Below are 22,591 nucleotides of genomic sequence, written 5' to 3'. Positions count from 1 at the left end.
ACATCCTTGTTCCTTTGGGGGTGGTCAACAACAAGATATGCCTTGGTATTTCTTAGCTCTTGATTACTTAATATCTTTTTGACTGATTATTCCTGAGAAGGCAGAAGTCTTGGTGATCCAGTTTTGCCAAAGCATTTCAGAAGAAAGCTTAGTCGCCCACGCCACCACCACTACCAAGTCTGTGGTCTGTGATGGTCTTCCTCTTTTTTTACAGCTCTTCCTTTTGCCAGAACTATCCTCTTTTCCACTGAGTCATATCATCCCATATGCATCCTAAGTATGACAGCCTCCATTTAATCATTTTGGTTTGATTTATTCTCATACCCTTTGTTTGTCTCTGTGGTGGTCCATGGTACATCTAGAAGTCTCCTGCAGCACTTTTAGTAGCCCATGCAGTCTCCAGTGGCCCCCAGACCTGCTAAAGTTGCTCACCCCTGACAAAAGTAAGTGCATCTGCAGATATGTATGTGGTTAATAAAATGCAAGGGTGGTGTTGATTGAAGAAATTAAAGAGATGAATGAATGGATTGGCATCTTCAGAAAGACTTCACAAAACAGCCTGAGGAATAGAGCTCTCAAAATCTATTTCACACCAGTTCAGTCCACCTGCTACTTCTGGTGGCCTATCAAGGTTTCAAACATGCTTTCTGCTTGCTTACCTGAGATTAAAGATACAGCTGTTATCAGACACCTCAGCAAGCCCACATTCTGTGGTTAACCATGTGTCAAAAGCTGATCTCAAAAGCTTTGCCTACTGTGTATTTTCAAGTGGACATGTCATACTTCAAGAATGATATTTTCTCTCATTGATCCTGGCCTGCCAGGAGTTTTCAAAAAGATGAGATATTTTTGATTTCAGCTAATATGAGCAGTGCTCAGGAATATCAAGACTTGAAGTTCCAAACATCTGAAGGATGGCAGTTTGAGAACCAATGCTTTGTTAGTGGAATCTGTGGATGTATAACCTTTGGATACACAAGACCAACTGTATCTTGGAATTTAACAGTTGACTTACACAACATACAGACAAAACTATTTATTGTTAAAAAGGGAGATAGGCAGTCCGACAATCTGTACATGGGTCCATAGAAAGCAATGGGCTTGGAAAGTTCAGAAACTTCAGGACTGGGGAAAGATCTGAATAGAGAATCTTCCTATATGGCTACAGGGATCTTTGCTAGGTACAGTATCCCAATGCTGCCAAAGCCAATGAAATGAATTCTCTGTTCCCTATGGCACATCTATGGGGAGCAGATGAAAGCCACCAGGAGAACTTGCCTATAAGATTAGATCAGGAAGCAGAACATAAACAGTCAAGATATTCTATATAAGAGAGGGGAGAAGAGCCTCAAGCAGTTACTTTATTAGATTATAATGCTGGCTAAGGGATTATGGTAGTTCAAGACTGATGCTCAGGAATATCAGGACTTGAAGTTCCAAACATCGGAAGGATAGCAGTTTGAGAACCAATACTTTGTTAGTTGAATCTGTGGATGCACAGCCCTCGGATACACAGGACCAAGGGCATCTTGGAATTTCACAACTGAAATACAAAACCTACAGACAAAACTATTTATTTATTATTAAAAAAGGAGATAGGCAGTCCGACAATCTGTACATGGGTCCATAGGAAGCAATAGGCTTGGAAAGTTCTGAAAGTTCAGGACTGGGGAAAGATCTGAAGAGAGATTCTTCCTATGTGACTACAGGGATCCTTCAGCACTTGGGTGGCTTTAGCACTTTGGGTAGCAAAAATGTATTGGACTAGTCTTGCTCACAACACTAGGAATAGGAAGAAAGGGAAGGTGGGAGAGAGAGGTAAATAGGTAGGTAGGTTGTTGAAGGCACTGCATATGTGGATCTGTATGTGTACATGTACATATAAAGATAAAAATGGTGAGTTAATCCCGGCAGTTGGAACAAATTGCTTGGGCTCCACCATAGCCCCGGCAGTCAGGCCCTACACACTGGCAGCAGGCATTGTGGAACCAGCGGTAGCGCCAGGCTCCCACCGACTGGCAAGCTGTCCGGCATCGGCTCATGGATAGGCACTCGTTGAAGAAAATGGACTGGCAAGGTGGTGCGGTGGCATTGAGGCCTTCAGCATCTGGGAGAACCAAGCCTGCAAAAAGAAAGGGAAAGTTCATGGTTGTGTATCGCTCGTATTCTTCCTTCACTTTTTGAATCGCCTGGAATCTTATTCCAACATCAATGCTCTCTCCTCTGCACAGGTTATACTTACCTGTGTGTGGCCCCAGCAAGAGATGGTCTGTCTCTACATGGTTCTGTCTCAGCTCCTCCTCAACTGGCAGAGTCAAGATGCTCCAGCCCATGGGAGACTCATTGTCGGAGATGGCTGTGAGTGCCCGGAAGAGAGAGGGCACGGGTGACATCAGGTTGTGCATGGAGCTTCGCTGGGCTGGGCGAGGGGCTGAGAGAGGGCGTTCATCACAGAGCCCTCAGGAGGAAAAAGTCAAGTCAGAATCCTTCCTCGGTAAGGCTGCTAGCACTCAAAGCCTGGTCTACTTCCCATGATCCTGAGTGAGGTGGTGAAATCTCTACGCAAGAGACAATCTCAATTTTTTTTTTTTTGCAAATCATCTAATTTGAAAATGTATGCTCAGGCCACAATACCCCTCAGGTCACAACACCAGAAACTACCCCTTTGAACACAAAAGGTACTGGCCTTTTGTGGTATCATGAGGGGTTGCCCCCAGGGTCCAGGTTATGACCTGAAATCTCATAGTCTGAGATCATTCTGATCTGACAATCCTCGCTTTTATTCTGGAACACTTTGCTTGTTTGGAATGTGAGTATGGGATGTGAGCTCTGATGTCCCCAAGCAGCAGCACAGCTTTCTGTTTTGGATAACAACTCTCAGAATCCCTCAGTAGACAAGGAGGAGGAGCATGCCACTGTCCTTGGATATTCCTTACCCACACAATCACAGCAAGTCTCCCAGAGGTTGCCCAAACAAAAGGCACATTCCCGACAGCATGGGCAGCCAGCACGGTTTGCTTCACACTGGCACACTTCCTGCCAAAAAAGAAATCCTGCATGAATTCTACAGTGTGGATGCACTCTATGAAAGCCACCAAATCAAGGGTGCTCCAAAATCCTTTTGTGTACTGATCCAGACTAACACAACTATGCCTTTGAATTCTATGTTCTAACTGTTTCACGATAACAACAACAACAACAATAACAACAACAAAGGGCACCTAATTTCTAAAAGGGTGAAAACAAGGATGAACAAGAAACTGCATAGTTCCCAAGCAGAAGGCTATCTACTGTCTCTTTCCATTAGGGTCTTTACAGTGACCTATGGATGAAAGATTTGGTCCCATCTTTGGATATAGTTGGATCATAGAGTTTCACCCAGTGCAAAGATGCAAGGGTTAGTTGTCCCACTGGATCTCTGCAAGAAGAAACTAAGGTTCCTTCTACACTGCCAAATAATCCAGATTATCAAAGACAATAATCCACATTATCTGCTTTGGACTGGACTATATTAGTCTACACTGCCACATAATCCAGTTCAAAGCAGATAATTTGGATCTTATAGGGCAGTGTAGAAGGGGCCTGAGTTTATCAGTACGACCAAACTCAAAACTCAGAGCAATGGTTAATTCAATTCAGCAACAGAAAATATTAACTCCACAAAAGTAGGTGGCTGGATCTACATTATATATCCCAGGATCTGATCCCAGATTATTTGCTTATCTGGCAGTGTAGACTCATATAATCCAGTTCAAAGCAGAAAATCTGGGATTCTGGGATATAGGGCAGTGTGGAAGGGGCTGAAATTATCTTCCAAAAACATACAATATCAGTCCTGCTCAGTCCAAAATGGTGCTAATTATTCTCCATTTTATGTGAATTACCTACTTTAACTTGGAGGTTTAAGAAGCATGCCTCAAAAATGCTTTTTGTATTATTTTTGTTAGTAGTAATACTAGTACTATTTAGTATCTTGCTTTTATCTCTGGGATCTTACCTGCAGCAGACATTTGCTGACATCACTGGCACAGAGGGCTTTATTGCAAGTGTCGGCAGGGGAGGCCACGGCCCACGTCACTGCCACCAAAAGCAAGCTCATGCCATGAGGCATTGCTGTGGTGTTTGGGGACAGGGTAGATACACCTAAGAGAGAAACAAAATCAAAGGAAAGTTTCCATTCTGATCAATTACAATTGAGGCTTCATAGTCCCTCAAAAGCTTAACTTGACTGCTACCTTTTACTACTTTTAAATGTGTTTTATGGCACTAAAATAGCAGAGGGCAACTTTGGGGGCGGGCATGTTGCCATCAACTCTAGCCAGCATAGGATAATAGGAGTTTTAGTCCAATAATTTGTGGAGATCCACTTGTTTGTTATATAAGCTATGGCGAGTGTCAAGATCTTTTTTTAAATGTTTATTTCATGTCAAAAGCATTGCATAAATAGATAAGTTTAAAAGTGATAAAAAATAAAGCGATCACAAGCTGCTAAATAGTTTTAGACCAAAAACGGGCAACAGCAACGGCATTGTCTGTAGCTTTAAACAGTTCTTCATCTGGGCATGAGACAGGGCATAGTGGCTGGGCTATGGTGCAGGCTGGTTAGCAGCCAGCTGCAACAAATCACTCTGACCAAGAGGTCATGAGTTCGAGGCCAGCTTGTGCCTGCATCTGTCTCTGTTCTATGCTAAGGCATTGAATGTTTGCCTTATATGTGCAATGTGATCCGCCCTGTGTCCCCTTCGGGGTGGGATGGGTGGAATATAAATACTGTAAATAAATAAATACTGGGTAAGCATAGAGATGCTAAGTTGTTGGTTCTGCTCCACAGTTGCACAAGGTGGAGGATTCCTCTAGGTCAGTGATGGCCAACCTATGACACATGTGTCAACACTGACACGCCTAGCCATTTTTGCTGACACGCTACTACATGCAGATTGATTGGGTGACTATGTATTTTGTGGCCAAATTTGGTGTGATTTGGTCCAGTAGTTTTGTTGTTTACTTCATGGGAATTATGCACATTACATTTATGTATATATATATATACACACACACACATACGTGTGTGTGTATATATATATACATAAATGTAATGTGCATAATTCCCATGAAGTAAACAACAAAACTACTGGACCAAATCACACCAAATTTGGCCACAAAATACATAGTCACCCAATCAATCTGCATGTAGTAGCGTGTCAGCAAAAATGGCTAGGCGTGTCAGTGTTGACACATGTGTCATAGGTTGGCCATCACTGACCTAGAGGAATCCTCCACCTTGTGCAATACGTGTGTGTGTGTGTGTATAAAATTATATCATTCTATTATTAGTCTATTATTATTGTAGTATATTATCATATTATTACTATTATATTATTATTATATTATTTATTATTCATGACTACATTGAAACCAGAATAGAGAGAAATCAGCGTGGAAGCTGCAAGAGGTACCATAGATTGTTGTACATGGAAATAATGGTAGTCAATAGTTTTTGGTTTATTAAATACAGTTATATATTACAATTATATATTTTTGTTATTTAAACTATAAATATTGCAAAATTATGGTTTTTCTCTCTCTCAAAGTGACACACCACCCAAGTCATGCTAAGTTTTATTTGGTGAATTTTGACACACCAAGTGCAAAAGGTTGCCCATCATTGCTCTAGGTAGTGTCACTTTGCCAGGTTGTCTTTGGATCTGCCAACTTGCTTCTGAGTCTCTTCAGGGACTTCCAAGTTGCCAATTCTTGGTCAACTGAAGGAAGGCCCTCCTGGGGGGCCATCCAGTTGGGATTGCCTGATTTTGCTGCCCACAGGGATATTCTTGCTGTTGGTGGAGCAACATGAAGAAGAGTGGTGGTTCTCATGAAGCTTTTCCTTGATTTAAGTCTACTGGGAGGAGGCTAATAGCCATACAGTGGGTGGCTTTCACAGTGTTCAGCCTTATTTCTCTCGCAATTGGCAGCAACTTCCCATCGCACATGGGAGGGGGGCAATGCCAGCTAGCTTATAGATATGTAAGGGAAGCCTAAGGCCCCATCTACACTGACCATTTAATGCAATTTCAAATCAGTATTGAAGAAAGTGGTTTTGCTGAGCAGATAATTACAGAGGTGTGAACTCCCCTAGCGTTAGTAACAATGAATCAATCACAAAATAGAGGTGGAGGTGTAAGTAACTATTCTGGGTGAATATACCTGGAATTAAAGGCACTAAATGCACCTATCCTGAAAGATTTCACATGTTTAGATCCTCACATAAACTTCCACTTTCCCTAACTTCTTGTCCTAAAGCAAATGCCCTAACAAAGGTCTTCAGGATGTTGAAATACTCTGTTGTTATTATATTATATGTTCTGTCCTTGGGGGTGTTGCAAATTGTTCCACCGCATAGCGGCCTTTCTGGTGGAATAAAACAAGTAGTAACTAAGGACTCATTCCTGGGGGCGAGAAAAGGGCTTCGGTATAGAAACAACCCCCTCCTGCCCATCAAAGTTTGGATCAGAAATGTCGGATCAGAGATACAATTCCCCCCAAAATCGAACTAATCCAAATCCCCTGCTGTAATAAAGGATGGGAGGAGGGAAGCTAGATGTCTGATGGCTACATAAAAATTTTGCTCCCCCCCCTCCTCGGGCCCGATCTCAATTGGAAGGAATGTTAAACCTGAAAAAGTTTACCTGAGGGAAGTTTTGGGAATGAGGGCAGTGGGAGGTCTGTCTCTTCGGAGCGAGCACAGGCACCCCCGCTCTTTCTTCTTTCTTTCTTTCTCCGTCGGAGGGAAAAGAAGGAGGGATCTGAACAGAAAGAGAGGAGGGGAGAAAGGAATTTGGATGGAGGGAGAGAAGGAGAGATGGAGGGAGGAGGAGGAGGAGGAGGAGGAGAGGGGGTTGGAGGTGGGGAAAGAGAGAGGCAGAGGACGGGGAGGAAGGGGCAGCCTGGGCTTTGGGGTCCCTCCCGTGTTGCCAAATTCCATTTGCTCCCCTCAAGAGACAGAAGTCGCACCAACAGAAAGAATTGCTTTGAGCATTGTTATCGTAATATAGACACTTAATTTCTCTCTTTTTCCCCTTTCCTTTCTTTTCTTTTTCTCCTTGCCATTCTTGCCCTTTATATCCTCTATTTCCTTCCTTTCCTTTCCTTTCATCCTTGCCTTTCATAGCCTCTTCTGTCCTTCCTTTCTTGTTCCTCTCTCCTTGCCTTATCTTTCCATCCTTCCCTGTTATTTATTTATTTTTCCTTCTGCCAACCTAGCAGTTTGAAAACATGCAAATGTGAGTAGATCAATAGGTACCGCTCCATGCAGTCATGCCAGCCACATGACCTTGGAGGTGTCTATGGACAAAGCCGGATCTTCAGCTTAGAAATGGAGGTGAGCACCAACCCCCAGAGTCAGACATGACTGGACTTAATGTCAGGGGAAATCTTTACCTTTTTTTTATACCCCATCTTTCTCAACCCCTGAAGGGGACTCACTTTACACATAGGCAACTATTTGATGCCTTAAAAACCATGTACAATTAAAATAAACATTTACATTGAATATGAAACTCATTAAAACATTTAAAACATGACATTCACTATTCAAACCACGCCATCCGCAGTCGTAATCCGGGCCATTCCAGCAGTCATTGCACATAATTCCATATCTATCTATTGCACTACAATTATTATCCGAAGGCTTGATTCCAAAGCTACATTTTCACTCTCTTTCTGATGGTCAGGAGGGAGGGGGCTGATCTGATATCACTGGGGAGTTCAATAGCCGAGGGGACACCACTGAGAAGGCCCTGTCTCTCGTCCCCACCAATCGCGGAACCAAAAGCAGGGCCTCTCCAGATGATCTGAATCTCTGAGATGGTTCATAGGGAGAGATATGTTCGGACAGTTAAGGTGGGCCAAAACTGTTTAGGGCTTTATAGGCTTAAGTCAGCACTTTGAATTGTGCTCGGTAGCAGATTGGCAGCCAGTGGAGTTGACGTAACAGGGGAGTTGTGTACTCCCTGTACACTGCTCTGGTGAGCAATCTGGCTGCAACCTGTTAGACCATTTGAAGCTTCTGAACAGTCTTCAAAGGCAACCCCACATAGAGCACATTGCAGTAGTCTATTCAGGATGTAACCAGAGTGTGGACTACCTTGGCCAAGTCTGACCTCCCAAGGTACGGGTGCAGCTGGTACACAAGTTTTAAGTGTGTGAATGCTCCCCTGGCCACTGCCGAAACCTAGGGTTCCATGCTCAGCGATGAGTCCAGGAGAATTCCCAAGCTGTAAATCTGTGTCTTCAGGGAGAGTGTGACCCTGTCCAGCACAGGCTGTAACCCTATCCCCTATTTTGTCTTGTGACTGGCCAGGAATACACCTATCTTGTCTGGATTCAGTTTCAATTTGTTCACTTTAATCCAGACTGTCATAGTGGCCAGACACTGGTTCAGGACCTGAACAGCCTCCTTAGTAGCAGGTTGAAAGGAGTGATAGAGTTGAACGTCATCTGCATACAGATTACATTAAACTCCAAAACTCTGGATGATCTCTCCCAGCGGCTTCATGTAGATGTTAAGCAACATGGGGGACAGTACTGAACCCTGCAGGACCACACAGAACAATGGCTTTGGGGCCGAGCAGGTGTCCCCTAACAACACATTCTGGGAAGGATTGGAGCCACTGTCGAACAGTACCTCCAAGACCCATTCCTGCCAGGTGTCCCAGAAGGATACCGTGGTATACCGTGGTTTTATAGCCTTTTCTACCTTGATCCATCCTCCCTTCTTTCCTGTCTTGCCATAATTGCCTTTCAGTCTCATCTACCACTATCCATCCATAGATATCCTTCCATCCTTCTTTCTTCCCTCCCGCCTTTCCTTTCCTGCCATCTTTGCCTTTTATAGCCTCTTCTACTTTTTTATTATTATTTATTATTATTTACAGTATTTATATTCCGCCCTTCTCACCCCGAAGGGGACTCAGGGCGGATCACATTATACACACAGGGCTAACATTCAATGCCCATAAACACATCAAACAGAGACTGAGACAGACAGACGCAGAGGCAATTTAACTTCTCCTGAGGGGATGTTTGATTCTGGCCACAGGGGGGAGCAGCTGCTTCATCATCCACTCTGACGGCACTTCCTCATTCCAGGTCATAAATTAGTTAAACTTGCCTCCCCACTTTTTTTTATAAGTGGTACCTTATTTCCTACTTGATAGATGCAACTATCTTTCGGGTTGCTAGGTCAGCAACGAGCAGGGGCTGTTTTTTATTTTTAATTGACAGGTGCTCACCCCGCCACGGGCTGGCCTCGAACTCATGACCTCATGGTCAGAGTGATTTATTGCAGCTGCTCAACAGCCTGCGCCACAGCCTGGCCCCCTCTTCCCTCTGCTCTTACCCTTTTCCATCTTTCGTTTTATGCAACTCCTTTCCAGTCTGTCTCCACATATGCACTCTTCAGCCTCCCTCTCATCTTTTTGCGTATCTTCCCACCCTTATTATTGCTAAATCATGTTCCATCATCCCTTCCTCCTTGTCTCCAGCACATCCAAACAACCACACATACCTTTCAGTCATCCTCAGTTTGCCCAGGATCTCAGTTCTGCCTTTCGCACAAGTTCCTTTCACCAGGCCTTCCTTATCTCTCCAGGAACAGGCCTCAAAGCTTCAGCGATTTCAGAGGCAATTAACAACTCAGCAGACCCGTATATTACTGTATAAATGTCAGGATGCTTGTGTTAAACCATCCTTTTTCAAGGTTTAAGGCCTGTGATAACAATTGTTTCTTTTCTGCCCGAGGCTGGAATAGCGCACCCCGTCAGCACATCTGATGAAGTGCATTATAACCCACAAGTCTTGCTAAAATGATCTTTAAAAGTACCACAAGCCTCTCTTTCTTTCACTGCTTTTCACATAATTCTAGTTAGGAACTGTTTGCATGGATTTTGCTTTGAAAATGTCTTGAATTTGAGTGAATGGTAAAGTATGTTATACTTGTTTTGCACAAGTTGCCATTGGAATACAGATCTAGACACGGTTCATTATTTTTGAATGTATATTTTTCTGATTTTATATTACCATACATTGTTTGTGCCAAATAATTAATAAAATAATGTTTAAAAATGGTGTTTTGTTAACGGAGGCAAAGAGAGCATGTATAATGTGCTGTTGAAGGCTTTCATGGCTAGAAACATTGGGTTGCTGTGAGTTTTCCGGGCTGTATGGCCATGTTCCAGAAGCATTCTCTCCTGATGTTTCACCCACATCTATGGCAGGCATCCTCAGACGTTGTGATGTTTGATGAAAACTAGGCAAGTGGGATATCTATCTATCTTATATGCTTTGAATGAGATTTTCCTGCTTCTTGGTTGGGGGTTGGACGGGATGGCCCGTGAGGTCTCTTCCAACTCTGCGAATCTATCTATCTATCTATCTGTGGAATAATGTCCAGGGTGGGAGAAAGAACTGTTGTCTGTTCGAGGCAAGTGTGAATGTTGCAACTGGCCACCTTGATTAGCATTGAATGGCCTGGCAGCTTCAGAGCCTGGCATCTTCCTGCCTGGGGACATACATATATGTGTATGTATACGTCAGGTGAACTAGCTGTTGAAATCATTTCAGTCTGGTATTTTTTTCTCCACTGTTTTATTTCTTTGGTTTTTCAGACAAATCATCCTTCCTGCTGTATTGATTAGTTACAATCATAAATGTAAACTTTCTTTCATGGATGGCATTACATGGTTACATAGAAGCGCAAATGCAGATTAGACCATATCCAGTATCTGTCTAAACCCAATGTCTAAGGGTGTAACAACATCACATAATTCCATCACTTTAGGTGCATCTACACCAGGCACGGGCAAACTTGGGCCGTCCAGATGTTTTGGACTTCAATTCCCACCATTCCTAACAGCCTCAGGACTTTTCCTTTTCCCCCTCAGCCGCTTAAGCTGAGTTTAGAAATGTCTTCCGAAATAATCTGATCATCCCTTTAAAAAAACAATGTCTTAAACCTGTTAATTCCCAGATCCACTGTAACACATTTTGGGATATGAAATCTGAGACATCTGATGCACATTGACATTGTTGCGCATTAACCTGGTACAAGCATTCGCTGGTTTCACATCAAGGGACAGATTGCTAAACCACGCATCCATTTTCACACACAAAATCCCCTTTCTTCTTATTTTTTCTTTTCTTTCTCTATTTGGAAAAATAGTTAGTTCGTAAGTAGTTACGAAGCAGCCCACACTATCCGGATGGAAAACATGCGCAAGGAATAATACGAATAACATTAGAAAAAAGCAGCTAGTTCAGAACATGTAAGATGAAATATCAATACAAACATATCACATTCATACATTCCACGTTTCCCATGTATTCATGCAAGAGGACGATGGTAATATGTGTAAATGAGTTCTCGGAAATGATAACCTGTGTTTTTAAGTACGATTGAGGATGCGGTGGCACAAGAAAGTCCGCTCCTCAATGGCAGTGGAAAACATTGTTTTTCCTTTTCACCAAAGTCTTAGTTCCTTCCTTCCTTATCCATTTAGCTTACTCCATTTCACATTAAGGCACAAATGAGATACCACAGGGACTTGGGACCCTTCCAAACAGGCCCTATATCCCAGGATCTGATTCCAGGTTTTCTACTTTAAACTGGATTATATGAGTCCGCACACTGCCAGATAACCTGGGATAAACAGAAAACCTGGGAGCAGATCCTGGCATATAGGGCCTTTCTGGAAGGGCCTTTGGATCCAGGATAGCTATAGAACACTTATCCCTGCCAAATATTTTGTGAGCACAAGAGGGTCTTTTTAGTGGCTGCTCCCAATGGAACTCCCTCCCACAGGAGACTTAGATGCCCATTTCCTGTTGCCATTTCACTGGCAAACAATGGGATGCATCTACACTGTAGAAGTAATTTAGTTTGATTCCACTTTAACTTCTGTGGCTCAATGCCATGGAATCCTGAGATTTGTAGATGTACCAGGCAAAACTATTTGTAAAGCTACAACTCTCTTGATTCCAAAGCATTGAGCCATGGCACTTAACAAGTGGTGTCAGCTGCATCAGTTCCATAACTAATGCATCAATGTGTTGTCGAAGGCTTTCATGGCCAGAATCACAGGCTTGTGTGTTTTCCGGGCTGTATGACCACGTTCCAGAAGTATTCTCTCCTGACATTTCGCCCACATCTATGGCAGGCATTTTCAGAGGTTGTGAGGTATATCTCACAACCTCTGAGGATGCCTGCCATAGAAGTATTCTCTCCTGACATTTCGCCCACATCTATGGCAGGCATTTTCAGAGGTTGTGAGGTATATCTCACAACCTCTGAGGATGCCTGCCATAGATGTGGGCGAAATGTCAGGAGAGAATACTTCTGGAACATGGCCATATAGCCTGGAAAACACACAATAACCCAATGCATCAATGAATTGATGGAATGCATCAGTTCCAAACTAAATGTATCCTTTGTTTGAAACAAGTGTTTCAAGTGTCCTGTGTGTTTAACAAACATAAGGCTAGATGCCTGTTTTATTTGTCAGACCATCAATCTTCACTATTTTGTTTCCTGGTAATTTGATGTATTGATCAGCAATGATGCCATCATACTTTATCAGAGTGGATCTTGCTTGTCTGGTCAGTTCCTGGGAAGAGATCTTAAGGCTAAAATGACAAGGGGTGTGTCTACACTGTAGAAATAATGCAGTTTGACACCACTCTAACTGGCATGCCTCAATGCTATGGAAGCACAGAAGTTATAGCTTAGTGAGGTGCTCATGTCATTTTGCAGAGAAGGCTAAAGACCTTGTAAAATGACAGTTCCCATGATTTGATAGCATTGAGCCATGGCAATCAAAAGGGGTCAAGCCACATTTATTCTGCATTGTAGATGTGCCTAAGGTGACCAATAGAAGCCAAGGGTTCAAGCTGTGGATAGGAGAGCTATCACACCATCTTAATTCTTGAGTTTTTGGAAACTTCCCCCTTCCCTTGTCCCTTCCCCCTTCCCCCGGCTTCCTCCTCCATCTTAGTGTTTTTGTGGATGGACATCACTCCTTCCTTCTTAGAGGAAGTGTATCCATCCCGTCTCACAGCAATCCTGAGTGGGACTGGGAGGCTCCTCTTCCTCATCCACACAAGGTGGGGGACGGAAGGAATAGTTTCGACCTTCGTTGTTGTCCCAAAACTCCTTCCCACCCACCAGGTAGCACAGGGCAAACTCCAGAAAGACCCCTGGAGGGAGCGGGACGGGCAGCAGCAAACGGAAGGCAAAGCGGTCGGCATGGTCTCGGCCCCGTCCCGCAGGGGCGGCGTAGGAGGCCCGGGCATCATGCTTGGTGGCCCAGTAGTCCCATGTGTAACGGACGGAGACCCGTTTCTCATAGGCCAAGTTGAGCACCCGGATGGTGCCGGATACACAGGATCCCTCGGCACGGGCTCCTTCCAGCAACACACATTGGGCCAGGAGGCGTTGGGAGAAATCCGGCATGCTTAGGGGATCCAGGAAGGTGGGTTCTAGCAGGCACTGAAGGCTCAAAGGATCCTGGGAAGAGAAATGACAGGGAGAGGATCAGAACTTGAAAACAGGCCCTAAGCGAGAAATGGCAAAGTTCCTTTAATTTTACTAGCCCAAAAAGGGCCCAGAAATATTGGACTCAAATACATATGATGGCAAAAGATGTTAAGGTTGGAGTCAGGAATGTTCAGGAATGCTGGATGACCACCTAGAAACATGGAAGATTACTACAATGCAGTATATGATAACTGTAGCAAGAATCATATATGCACAGAAATGAAAGGAACTATGGCAGTTATCCCAATGTAAGAAGAATGGCCAATGAAGATCTGAGATTTCGCTGAGACAGACAAACCGACGCTGCTGATCAAGGAAAAATCCATGACCAATTTCCAGAAAGACTGGGACTTGCTTATTACTTTTTCACAGTGACGATGGGGGCAAATGTCATCTGTTGCATTTATGAATTAGAGAAATGTTATTAAAAGTAAAACAGTGGTTATAATAATATCTAAAGGGAGTAGGATAATAAGGGGTAAAATCAATACACAATGAATAACATTTCAAAACTCTGGATTATACAGTCTTACTTATCCAAGCCTCGCTTATCCAAACTTCTGGATTATCCAAGCCATTTTTGTAGTCAATGTTTTCAATATATCATGATATTTTGGTGCTAAATTCGTAAATACCGTAATTACAACATAACATTACTGCGTATTGAACTACTTTTTCTGTTAAATTTGTTGTATAGCATGATGTTTTGGCACTTAATTTGTAAAATCATAACCTAATTTGATGTTTAATAGGCTTTTTCTTAATCCCTCCTTATTATACAAGATATTCGCTTATCCAAGCTTCTGCCGGCCCATTTAGCTTGGATAAGTGAGACTCTACTGTATATGAAATTTTTATACATTTTATATCTCATTTGACATTTTTGACATTTGGATGATCCAGGTTTACTGGATATCTTATGAGTTAATTTTGTTTCTGATACATGCTAACATTTCAGATGTAGGTATAGATTAGTAAATATTTAAGGCATTTGGCATTAAACAGCAGAAATATCAGACCCTTTGATAAGAATGATCTTGCCTATCTTCTCAATTAAAGTAAAGTTGGTGGATACCGGTTGCAATCCTTACAGTTGCATTCATGCAAAATGGATTCAATCCTGAAATGTCCTGAAATCTCTGGGATGTCAACTTGAGTCTAAAAAAACAGGTTTGGTGAAATGTTACTCAACATTGGGCATTCTAGAGCAAAAAAGAATACTGCAGAAATCCTAGAAGTTTGGGAAATTATCTTAAGGTCTTCATTTTGGTTTCACAGAACCTAGGTTACAACAGCATCCCCACGTGGTCAATAGAGGCACATAAAAATTATTCTGTCAAACAGTGCAATTAAAGCGTTTTGATGCCACTTTAAATGCCATGGCTATTGTAGGATTTGCAGCTTGGGGAAGCACTAGAACTTCCCTGTTAGGAGGGAAGAACAGTCAATCTAGGAGAGACTGAAGCGATTGCCTTAACCATATAGGAAAGGCAAGATTCTAACTTCTCCGCTCCTGTTTCTTCTTCTGGGATAACCAAGCACAAACTACTTTTGCTCTTTGCAGCAGATAAAATAAGCTGAGGACGAAGACTGAAGTGAAAGGAAGAGAGAGAAGCTAGGGCATTTTAAGAGCAGCTAAAAAGTGGGACAACAGAATACTAATTGGGACAGTTGGAGATGACAGTTTTTGTCTTGTACAAATGAATGAATATGGAACTAAGGCTTCTAGACTATTGGAACAGGAATTTATATAATCATCTGTGTATATGTATAATCATAGAATCATAGCATTGGAAGAGACCCAAGGGTCATCCATTCCAGCCCCCTGCAGTGCAAGAACACACAATCAAAGCCCTCCTGACAGATGGCCGTTCAGCCTCTGCTTAAAAACCTCCAAAGAAGGAAACACCACACACACATATATAGTAATATGTCCCAGAATATCCAAGACAGTAGGGCCCATGAAGGAGCCTGGAAATTGTGGGAAAAGGTCTTCCTCCTCTCTTTTTCAATTTACACCACCTCCCAATGCAATCCCGAATTCATCCCTCCCTCCCCCAGATAACACCATTACCTTTACTGGTGGGCAAAAAGGCAGGCAAGGGGCGAAATGGCTGAGTGAATCCCGCCTCAGCTGGGTGTGGACACGCTCCGGCACTTGTGGAAGATCGTTGGGCCAGAACTGCCGGACGCTGGTCAACTCGAGGCCCAGGGAGTCGGCGAAGCGGACCCTCTTGCGTGTCCCTGGGCTGCGGCTTCGTGAGGGCCCCCTGCTCCTGCCCCGGGCTGGGGCCGAGCGGGTCCGGCGCCTTCCCCTCCTCTTGGGGCCCCCAAAGAGGTGCCGGCGCCTGCGTGGCCGGCTCCGGGGCCTGCCCTCCGACTCCGATTCAGAGCCTTCGGTGCCCGAGTCCTCGGCCAGGCTTGGGCGGGCGGTGCGGTAGTAGGCACGCTCATAGAGGCCTGCGATGTAGCTGAGGTTGCGGGGGATATTGCCAGGGGTGAGAGGTGATGGTGGGGCACAGGCCATGGAGAAGCTGGTGTCCTTAGTAGCTCTTGGCTATTTTGACACAGTCCAAGCAGGGCAAGATTCACCTTCTGACCCTGCAGCCGAAAGAATCAAGTGAAGAGTTATTTTTCTGTCTGCCAGTCAGAGCTGCTCCTTCTGCCTGGGATGAAGAGTCCTATGGTTCCATTTGGGGAGGAAAAGGATGCTCCACCTTGGCAATCCCCTTCTGCTTCTCAGTCTTTGGATGTCTGGTAGTCTCTCTCGTCACACCATTGCTGCCGATGGTTCTGTCTGCACCACCCTTCAAATGGTCTGCAGGATTTTGAGTTCGTCTGTGGATCACTTTTGTTCTTGCTGTCCCTTCACCAGCTTAGTGAACGTGTTGGTTTCCATCAGCCGATCCAGCCAAGCTGAGCTTTTGCTCTACGTCTCCGTTGTCTTTTTTTCCTTTTGGCGATTCCCCTCCCTTCTGTCTTATTTTTTCATTCTGTCGCTGTGCCTTTTGGAAACACGGTGTCTTTTATTACTATTCCATCCGTGCTGTTGTCTGGCTGTATTGATCCAACGGGGTGGCCTCCGTTTATCTTTTCCGCTCTCCTGCCTTCTAGTACTTGGTCAGTGAGGTCTCCTATCTGCTTGTCTCATTTCCTTTCACTCTACTCGACTGACTTATAATAATAGAAATGCAGACATTCTCTATACAGGAGGACTATCTCCATGGAGTCTTCCTCCTCTTCTCATTTGGCGATTGCAATACTTCCACGTCAATGCATCCTAGATATTTCCTCTCTTGTCTCTCTCAGGAAAGAGGCTGTTTACCCCTTGCACTCCTTTTTGGATAGCTCCCCAGCTCACTGGCTTGCTAGCTTCATATTCAATGTGGTCCAGGCAAAGGTGACTCAGATATTACCATAATTATTAGAGTAGCTGCTCCTTCAAATCTCCTGGCCCTTCCAGATGCTGCTCCAAGGAAGAGCTCTCCTAGGGATTAGCAACCAAGGCCAGATGGCGAGACCTAAGCAAATGGGAAAGTCTTTGTGTCCAGAAACCTGGAGCTTTTATTAACACTGAGCAAAAGGACACCTCACCCCCTTCCAGGTGCCAAGGACACGATGTACCCAAAAAGGAAGACATGTTTAAAGAGATTTCCAAAGGGGAGGGATGAATTATTCAGGAGAGAAAATGGAACTAATGGATTATGAGAGAGCCAGAAAGCCAAATGCCTCACACTGGTCAGGGAAAGGGGCAGCGGGTGAGATCTGAAACAGATTGGAAATGGCAACCCCAAACTGGGATATTAGGATATAAGAAGGGGGAAAATAATGAATATTAAAAACCGGCAAGACAGACAACCAATAGGACTTGGAAGGAAAGTGGAAACCCATCAGTGGGAGAAGAGATGGAGTTTTTCACCACGGCGGAGATGTTTTCTTGGCTTCGTGCCGTGTTAACCAGGTGCCCAAGAGCGTCTCTGTGTATATGAATTATCGAGAAAACTGCAGGCATCCGGTCATGAATAATGGATCAGGCCTGGTGCACTCTCCATCCCCTTAAGATCCCCTCCCCGCCTGCCTCATCGCTTGGGCCAGAACAAAAGGGTTAAATGGGCTTATGGCTTTATTCTCGCTCCATCTCTGTAAACAGAAAGGGAGGAGGAAAGGCAACCACATCACATCACTCCCCTATATTCAATTACGCTCCTGAAAGATCTCAAGGCTGCCATTGCCATAGCTTCTCACTCGGCTTCTATTACGTTTGTGTCTGCTTGTGTCTGCTGTGGCAACCTGTGCTCAGTGTGGTTACACTCCCTTGAAGACACAGGTCCGCAGTCTGGGGGTCCTCCTAGATTCAGCACTGACGCTTGAGGCTCAGGTGATGGCAGTGGCTGGGAGGGCCTTTGCACAATTAAAGCTTGTGCACCAGCTGTGACCGTACCTCAAGAAGTCTGACTTGACCAAGGTGGCCCATGCTTTAGTTACCTCCAGACTGGACTACTGTAATGTACTCTACATGGGGCTGCCTTTGAAGACGGCTCGGAAACTACAACTGGTTCAAAGATCAGCAGCCAGGCTTTGAACAGGAGCCAGTTACAGCTCCACTGGCTGCCGATAAGTTTCTGGTCCCAATTCAAGGTGCAGGTTAACACCTAGAAAGCCCTAAATGGTTCGGGACCAGCCTATCTTCGTGACCGCGTCTTCCCCTATGAACCTGTGTGATCTCTAAGATCTCCTGGGGAGGCTCTTCTCTTGCTTCCTCCCCATCACAAGCAAGGCTGGTGAGGACGCAGGAGGGGGCCTTCTCTGTGGTGGCTCCCCGACTCTGGAATTCCCTTCATGGGGAGATTAGGCTAGCACCCACCTGCTCTATCTTCCGTAAAGATCTAAAAAATGGATGTTCCGATGTGCATTTGATCAGACAATCCCCTAACAACCTGGCTCCTATTAAGATTTGAAATCTGTCCTGGCACTTTACTGTTGTTTTCCGCCCTAAGTTTATTTTCCCCATCTTATTTTGCCCTACTTATCTGACCCATGCACTTTATTCATCAGCCCTAATTTAAACTGAGATGTGCCAGTCTGCCCATCCATGCCTAGGAATGGACCTTATCACAGACTGACTGACTGATCTAAATGGTAGAATTAATGCAGTTTGACACCACTTTAACTGGCATGGCTCAATGTGATGGAATTGAGTCGAAGTTTTACAACATCTTTGGCCTTCTCTGCTAAAGAGTGCTGGTGCCTCCCCAGACTACAGCCTCCCCAAACTGCATTAATTTTGCAATATAGATGCACCCCGAATTCAATCTGCCTTCCTTAATTTGAAGCGACATCTGAAAAATACCTCCTACTCACATTTATTCCATCTTTCTGATCCAAACATAACCCCCACCCATCTACCCACATACAGAGCTCTGTTCTGAAACTGGGCTCAGTTCCAGGCCTCACCAAGACTCCATTCAGTCCTGAACATGGAGGCACATTATCACTGTAAGGTAAGCTTTATTTGTGGTCAGTGATGCAGCAGATGGTCTACAGCGGAGAAGCATTCCAGCACTTTCACCAATGTTCTGCTATCGCTCACAGGCAAAGGCAGAGCTGAGCCCCTAAAGAACAAATCCAATGGTGGGTGCATCTACACTTGAGAATAAATGCAGTTTGACTTCACTTTTGCTGCCATGGTCAGTGCTAACCTGGAAGATACTGTTGAAGCATCAGCACTCTTTGTAGAGAAGGCAGAAGACCTTGGAAAATGACAACTCCCACGGCCCCATAGCACTGAGCCAGTGTGGCAAAAGTGGTGTCAAACTGCATTAATTCTAGTGTGGATGCATCCAGAGTTTTCTTTCTATCAGTTTCCTCTCCAGGAAAGGTGGCTGTAAGAGAAACAGTCATAAACTTCGGAGGTTTGGGTTATATAACCATGAATCACTCAATTAAATTCATTTTATGCTTCTAATGTTGCAGTTTGGACAAAGGGTTGCCTTAATAGCCCTGGCAAAGTCAATATCACTCAATAACGTATTATCAAGGGCTATTAAATATTTGGAGGAGAGCATGGCTTCCTCCTGCCTTCTTAGCTGACTTCAGTTGAATCTACACTATAGACGTAATGCAGTTCGACACCACTTTAACTACTACAACTCAATGCTTTGGAATCCTGGGAGCTGTAGTATGGCAAGGTCTTCAGACTTCTCTGACAAAGAGGACTGGGGCCTCACCAAACTACGGCTCCCAGGATTCCATAACATCGAGCCATGGCAGTGAAAGTGGGGTCAAACTGCCTTAATTTCTGTTTATGTGGGATTTGTGTATTGGTAGTGTTTAAATGAAATTTGTGTCTTGTCTGTATTGCATACTGATTGCATCATCCAGAGTGTACTATAGTTTGGAAAGAGTTAATTACTAAGAAGCTGTGATGACCTTGATGTGTGGCTGGAACCAGGGAGGAGTGTCCAGACACAAGTATGTGTGCATTACTGATTGCATCCGTTCTGAGTTGAGTGCTGTCTGCCTAGAGTGAAAGTCAAGTCCTGTGTTTGTCTGCAAGTCTGTTTGTCTTGATTATTACTGCTTACAGTAAAACTTTGTATATAGTTTTACTAAAGTCTTGGTGTCACTTCGTTCTGTGTTCCACTGATTCCATCCAACTGCTGCTGCGCTGCAAATTACTCTGACAAATTCTACAGTGTAGATGCATCCTTTGACTTTCAATCGGATCCCTTCTACACTGCCATATAAAATCCAGATCATCTGCTTTGAACCAGATTATATTGCAATGTAGACTCACATAATTCAATTCAAAGCAGATAATGTTGGTTATCTGATTTGACAATCTGGACTATATGGCAGTGTAGAAGGGGCCTCAGATAAAGGCACTGCCATATAATCCAAGTCAGATAAATATACTGCCATATAATTCAGTTTCTGAATCCACAATATCTCCTTTGAACTATCTTATATGGCAGTGTGGACTCATATAATGCAGTTCAAAGCAGATAATCTGGATTCGGAAACTGGATTATATGGCAATGTAAATCCATCCTGAGCATTCTAGTTTGGTCCAAAAGGTTCCATTTGGCAGGGAAGTCCCAGTTAATGCTCTACCATCCCACTGTTTCAGCCACTTTTATAATCCTGTTTCTTTCTCTGAATGGATCTACACTGTCATACAACCCGGTTTCTGAATCCAGATTACCTCATGGGGCCTTTCACTCTCCGCTTTTGCCTTGGAGAGGCACCTTAAGCCTCTATTCTTAGTCTCCATATTAGTGAAACTCCTGAACTGGCAGACATTGCCACAAAACATTATGCGAGATGAAACTCCCAAAGCGACTCCTCTCCTGGGGAACGTTATTAACAAAGGATTTATAAACAGTGTCTGGAGCCGGAGTTATGGAATGCCTTCCTCATCTGCCAATTCTATCACAAGCCTTTTAGCCTCAGCCTCAGCCTAGGCAAAACTAGGCTAGGTGGATCTGTAATTAGTTAAGTGAACAAACCGAAAGGTGATTCTCCCCAATGCTTCCTCTTCATCCTGGAAAGAAGTGATGAATGGAGTGCCATAAGCAGGGTTCTGTCCTGGGCCCGGTTCTGTTTAGGATCTTGATTCATGACTTAGATCAGTGATGGCCAACCTATGACACGCGTCTCAGCACTGACACGCCTAGTCATTTTTGCTGACACGCTGCCGCATGCAGATTGATTGGGTGACTATGTCTTTTGTGGCCAAATTTGGTGTGATTTGGTCCAGTGGTTTTGTTGTTTACTCCACGGGAATTATGCACATTACATTTATATATATATTATATCATTCTATTATTATTCTATTATTATTTTATCATATTATTACTATTATATTATTATTCTATTATTCATTATTCATGACTACATTGAAACTAGAATAGAGAGAAAGCAGGGTGGAAACTGCAAGAGGTACCATAGATTGTTGTACATGGAAATACAGTAGAGTCTCACTTATCCAACATAAACGGGCCGGCAGAATGTTGGATAAGCAAATATGTTGGATAATAAGGAAGCATTAAGGAAAAGCCTATTAAACATCAAATTAGGTTATGATTTTACAAATTAAGCGCCAAAACATCATGTTAGACAACAAATTTGACAGAAAAAGTAGTTCAATACATAGTAATGTTATGTTGTAATTACTGTATTTACGAATTTAGCACCAAAATATCACGATATATTGAAAACATTGACTACAAAAATGGCTTGGATTATCCAGAGGCTTGGATAAGCGAGGCTTGGATAAGTGAGACTCTACTGTAGTAAATAGTTTTTGATTTGTTAAATACAGTTATACATTACAATTATACATTTTTGTTATTTAAACTATACATATTGCAAAATTATGGGTTTTTTTTTCTCAAAGTGACACACCACCCAAGTCATGTTAGGTTTCTGGTGAATTTTGACACACCAAGTGCAAAAGGTTGCCCATCATTGACTTAGATGAAGGGTTAGAAGGCATGATCATCAAGTTTGCAGACGACACCAAATTGGGAGAGCCAATACTGCAGAAGACAGGAGCAGAATTCAAAACGATCCCAACAGACTCGAGAGAAATTGGCCGAAACTAACAAAAGTTCAACAAGGACAAATGCAAAAAGCTTCCCTTAGGCAGAAAAAATGAAATGTAAAGAGACAGAATGGGGGATGCCTGATATGACAGCAGGATATATGAAAAAGATCTTGGAGTCCCCATGGACAGGAAAGTATTTCGACAGTGTAGAGCAGGCATGGGCAAACTTGGGCCTTCCATCCATGTGTTTTGGACTGCAACTCCCAGCATTCCTAACAGCCTCAGGCCCCTTCCTTTTGCCCCTCAGCCGCTTAAGCGGCTGAGGGGCAAAAGGAAAGGGCCTGAGGCTGTTAGGAATGCTGGGAGTTGCAGTCCAAAACACCCGGAGGGCCAAAGTTCACCCATGCCTGCCCTATTCTCTCTGCATTATTGTTATTATTCAAATATTTTTGGAT

At 43.7% G+C, this 22,591-nt stretch overlaps 2 protein-coding genes across 2 annotated transcripts; both read right to left on the bottom strand.

Annotated features, from left to right (window-relative positions):
- Nucleotides 1–1,021: 1,021 nt before the first annotated feature.
- On the bottom strand, nucleotides 1,022–7,027 carry LOC100553807 (twisted gastrulation protein homolog 1). The gene is made up of 5 exons (XM_062957556.1): nucleotides 6,687–7,027; nucleotides 3,998–4,143; nucleotides 2,937–3,036; nucleotides 2,243–2,458; nucleotides 1,022–2,122 (listed from the first exon to the last, which is right to left on the bottom strand). Exons 2-5 carry the CDS (start codon nucleotides 4,109–4,111, stop codon nucleotides 1,902–1,904), a joined length of 651 nt encoding a protein of 216 aa, XP_062813626.1. The 5' UTR covers nucleotides 4,112–4,143; nucleotides 6,687–7,027; the 3' UTR covers nucleotides 1,022–1,901.
- A 4,516-nt stretch (nucleotides 7,028–11,543) lies between these two features.
- Nucleotides 11,544–19,729, bottom strand: ppp1r3e (protein phosphatase 1 regulatory subunit 3E). Its single transcript, XM_003228618.4, has 2 exons — nucleotides 15,663–19,729; nucleotides 11,544–13,558 (listed from the first exon to the last, which is right to left on the bottom strand). The coding sequence occupies exons 1-2, from the start codon at nucleotides 16,113–16,115 to the stop codon at nucleotides 13,079–13,081; spliced, it is 933 nt and encodes a 310-aa protein (XP_003228666.1). The 5' UTR covers nucleotides 16,116–19,729; the 3' UTR covers nucleotides 11,544–13,078.
- Nucleotides 19,730–22,591: the final 2,862 nt, after the last annotated feature.

Source organism: Anolis carolinensis, chromosome 6, assembly GCF_035594765.1.
Source record: "Anolis carolinensis isolate JA03-04 chromosome 6, rAnoCar3.1.pri, whole genome shotgun sequence".
NCBI classification, from domain to species: Eukaryota; Metazoa; Chordata; class Lepidosauria; order Squamata; family Dactyloidae; genus Anolis; species Anolis carolinensis.
Note: the sequence above shows the minus strand (reverse complement) of the source record. Positions and strands in the feature narration are given on the sequence as shown.

What these genes read in the sequence shown, in the direction of transcription:
- LOC100553807 (XM_062957556.1), bottom strand. Translation starts at nt 4,111, where the DNA reads ATGCCTCATGGCATGAGCTTGCTTTTGGTGGCAGTGACGTGGGCCGTG. An exon ending in TCAGCAAATGTCTGCTGCAG is followed by an intron (nt 3,037 to 3,997) that starts GTAAGATCCCAG and finishes CTTTTTTGGCAG; the next exon opens with GAAGTGTGCCAGTGTGAAGC. An exon ending in CTTGCTGGGGCCACACACAG is followed by an intron (nt 2,123 to 2,242) that starts GTAAGTATAACC and finishes TTCTTTTTGCAG; the next exon opens with GCTTGGTTCTCCCAGATGCT.
- ppp1r3e (XM_003228618.4), bottom strand. Translation starts at nt 16,115, where the DNA reads ATGGCCTGTGCCCCACCATCACCTCTCACCCCTGGCAATATCCCCCGC. An exon ending in CTTTTTGCCCACCAGTAAAG is followed by an intron (nt 13,559 to 15,662) that starts GTAATGGTGTTA and finishes TTCTCTTCCCAG; the next exon opens with GATCCTTTGAGCCTTCAGTG.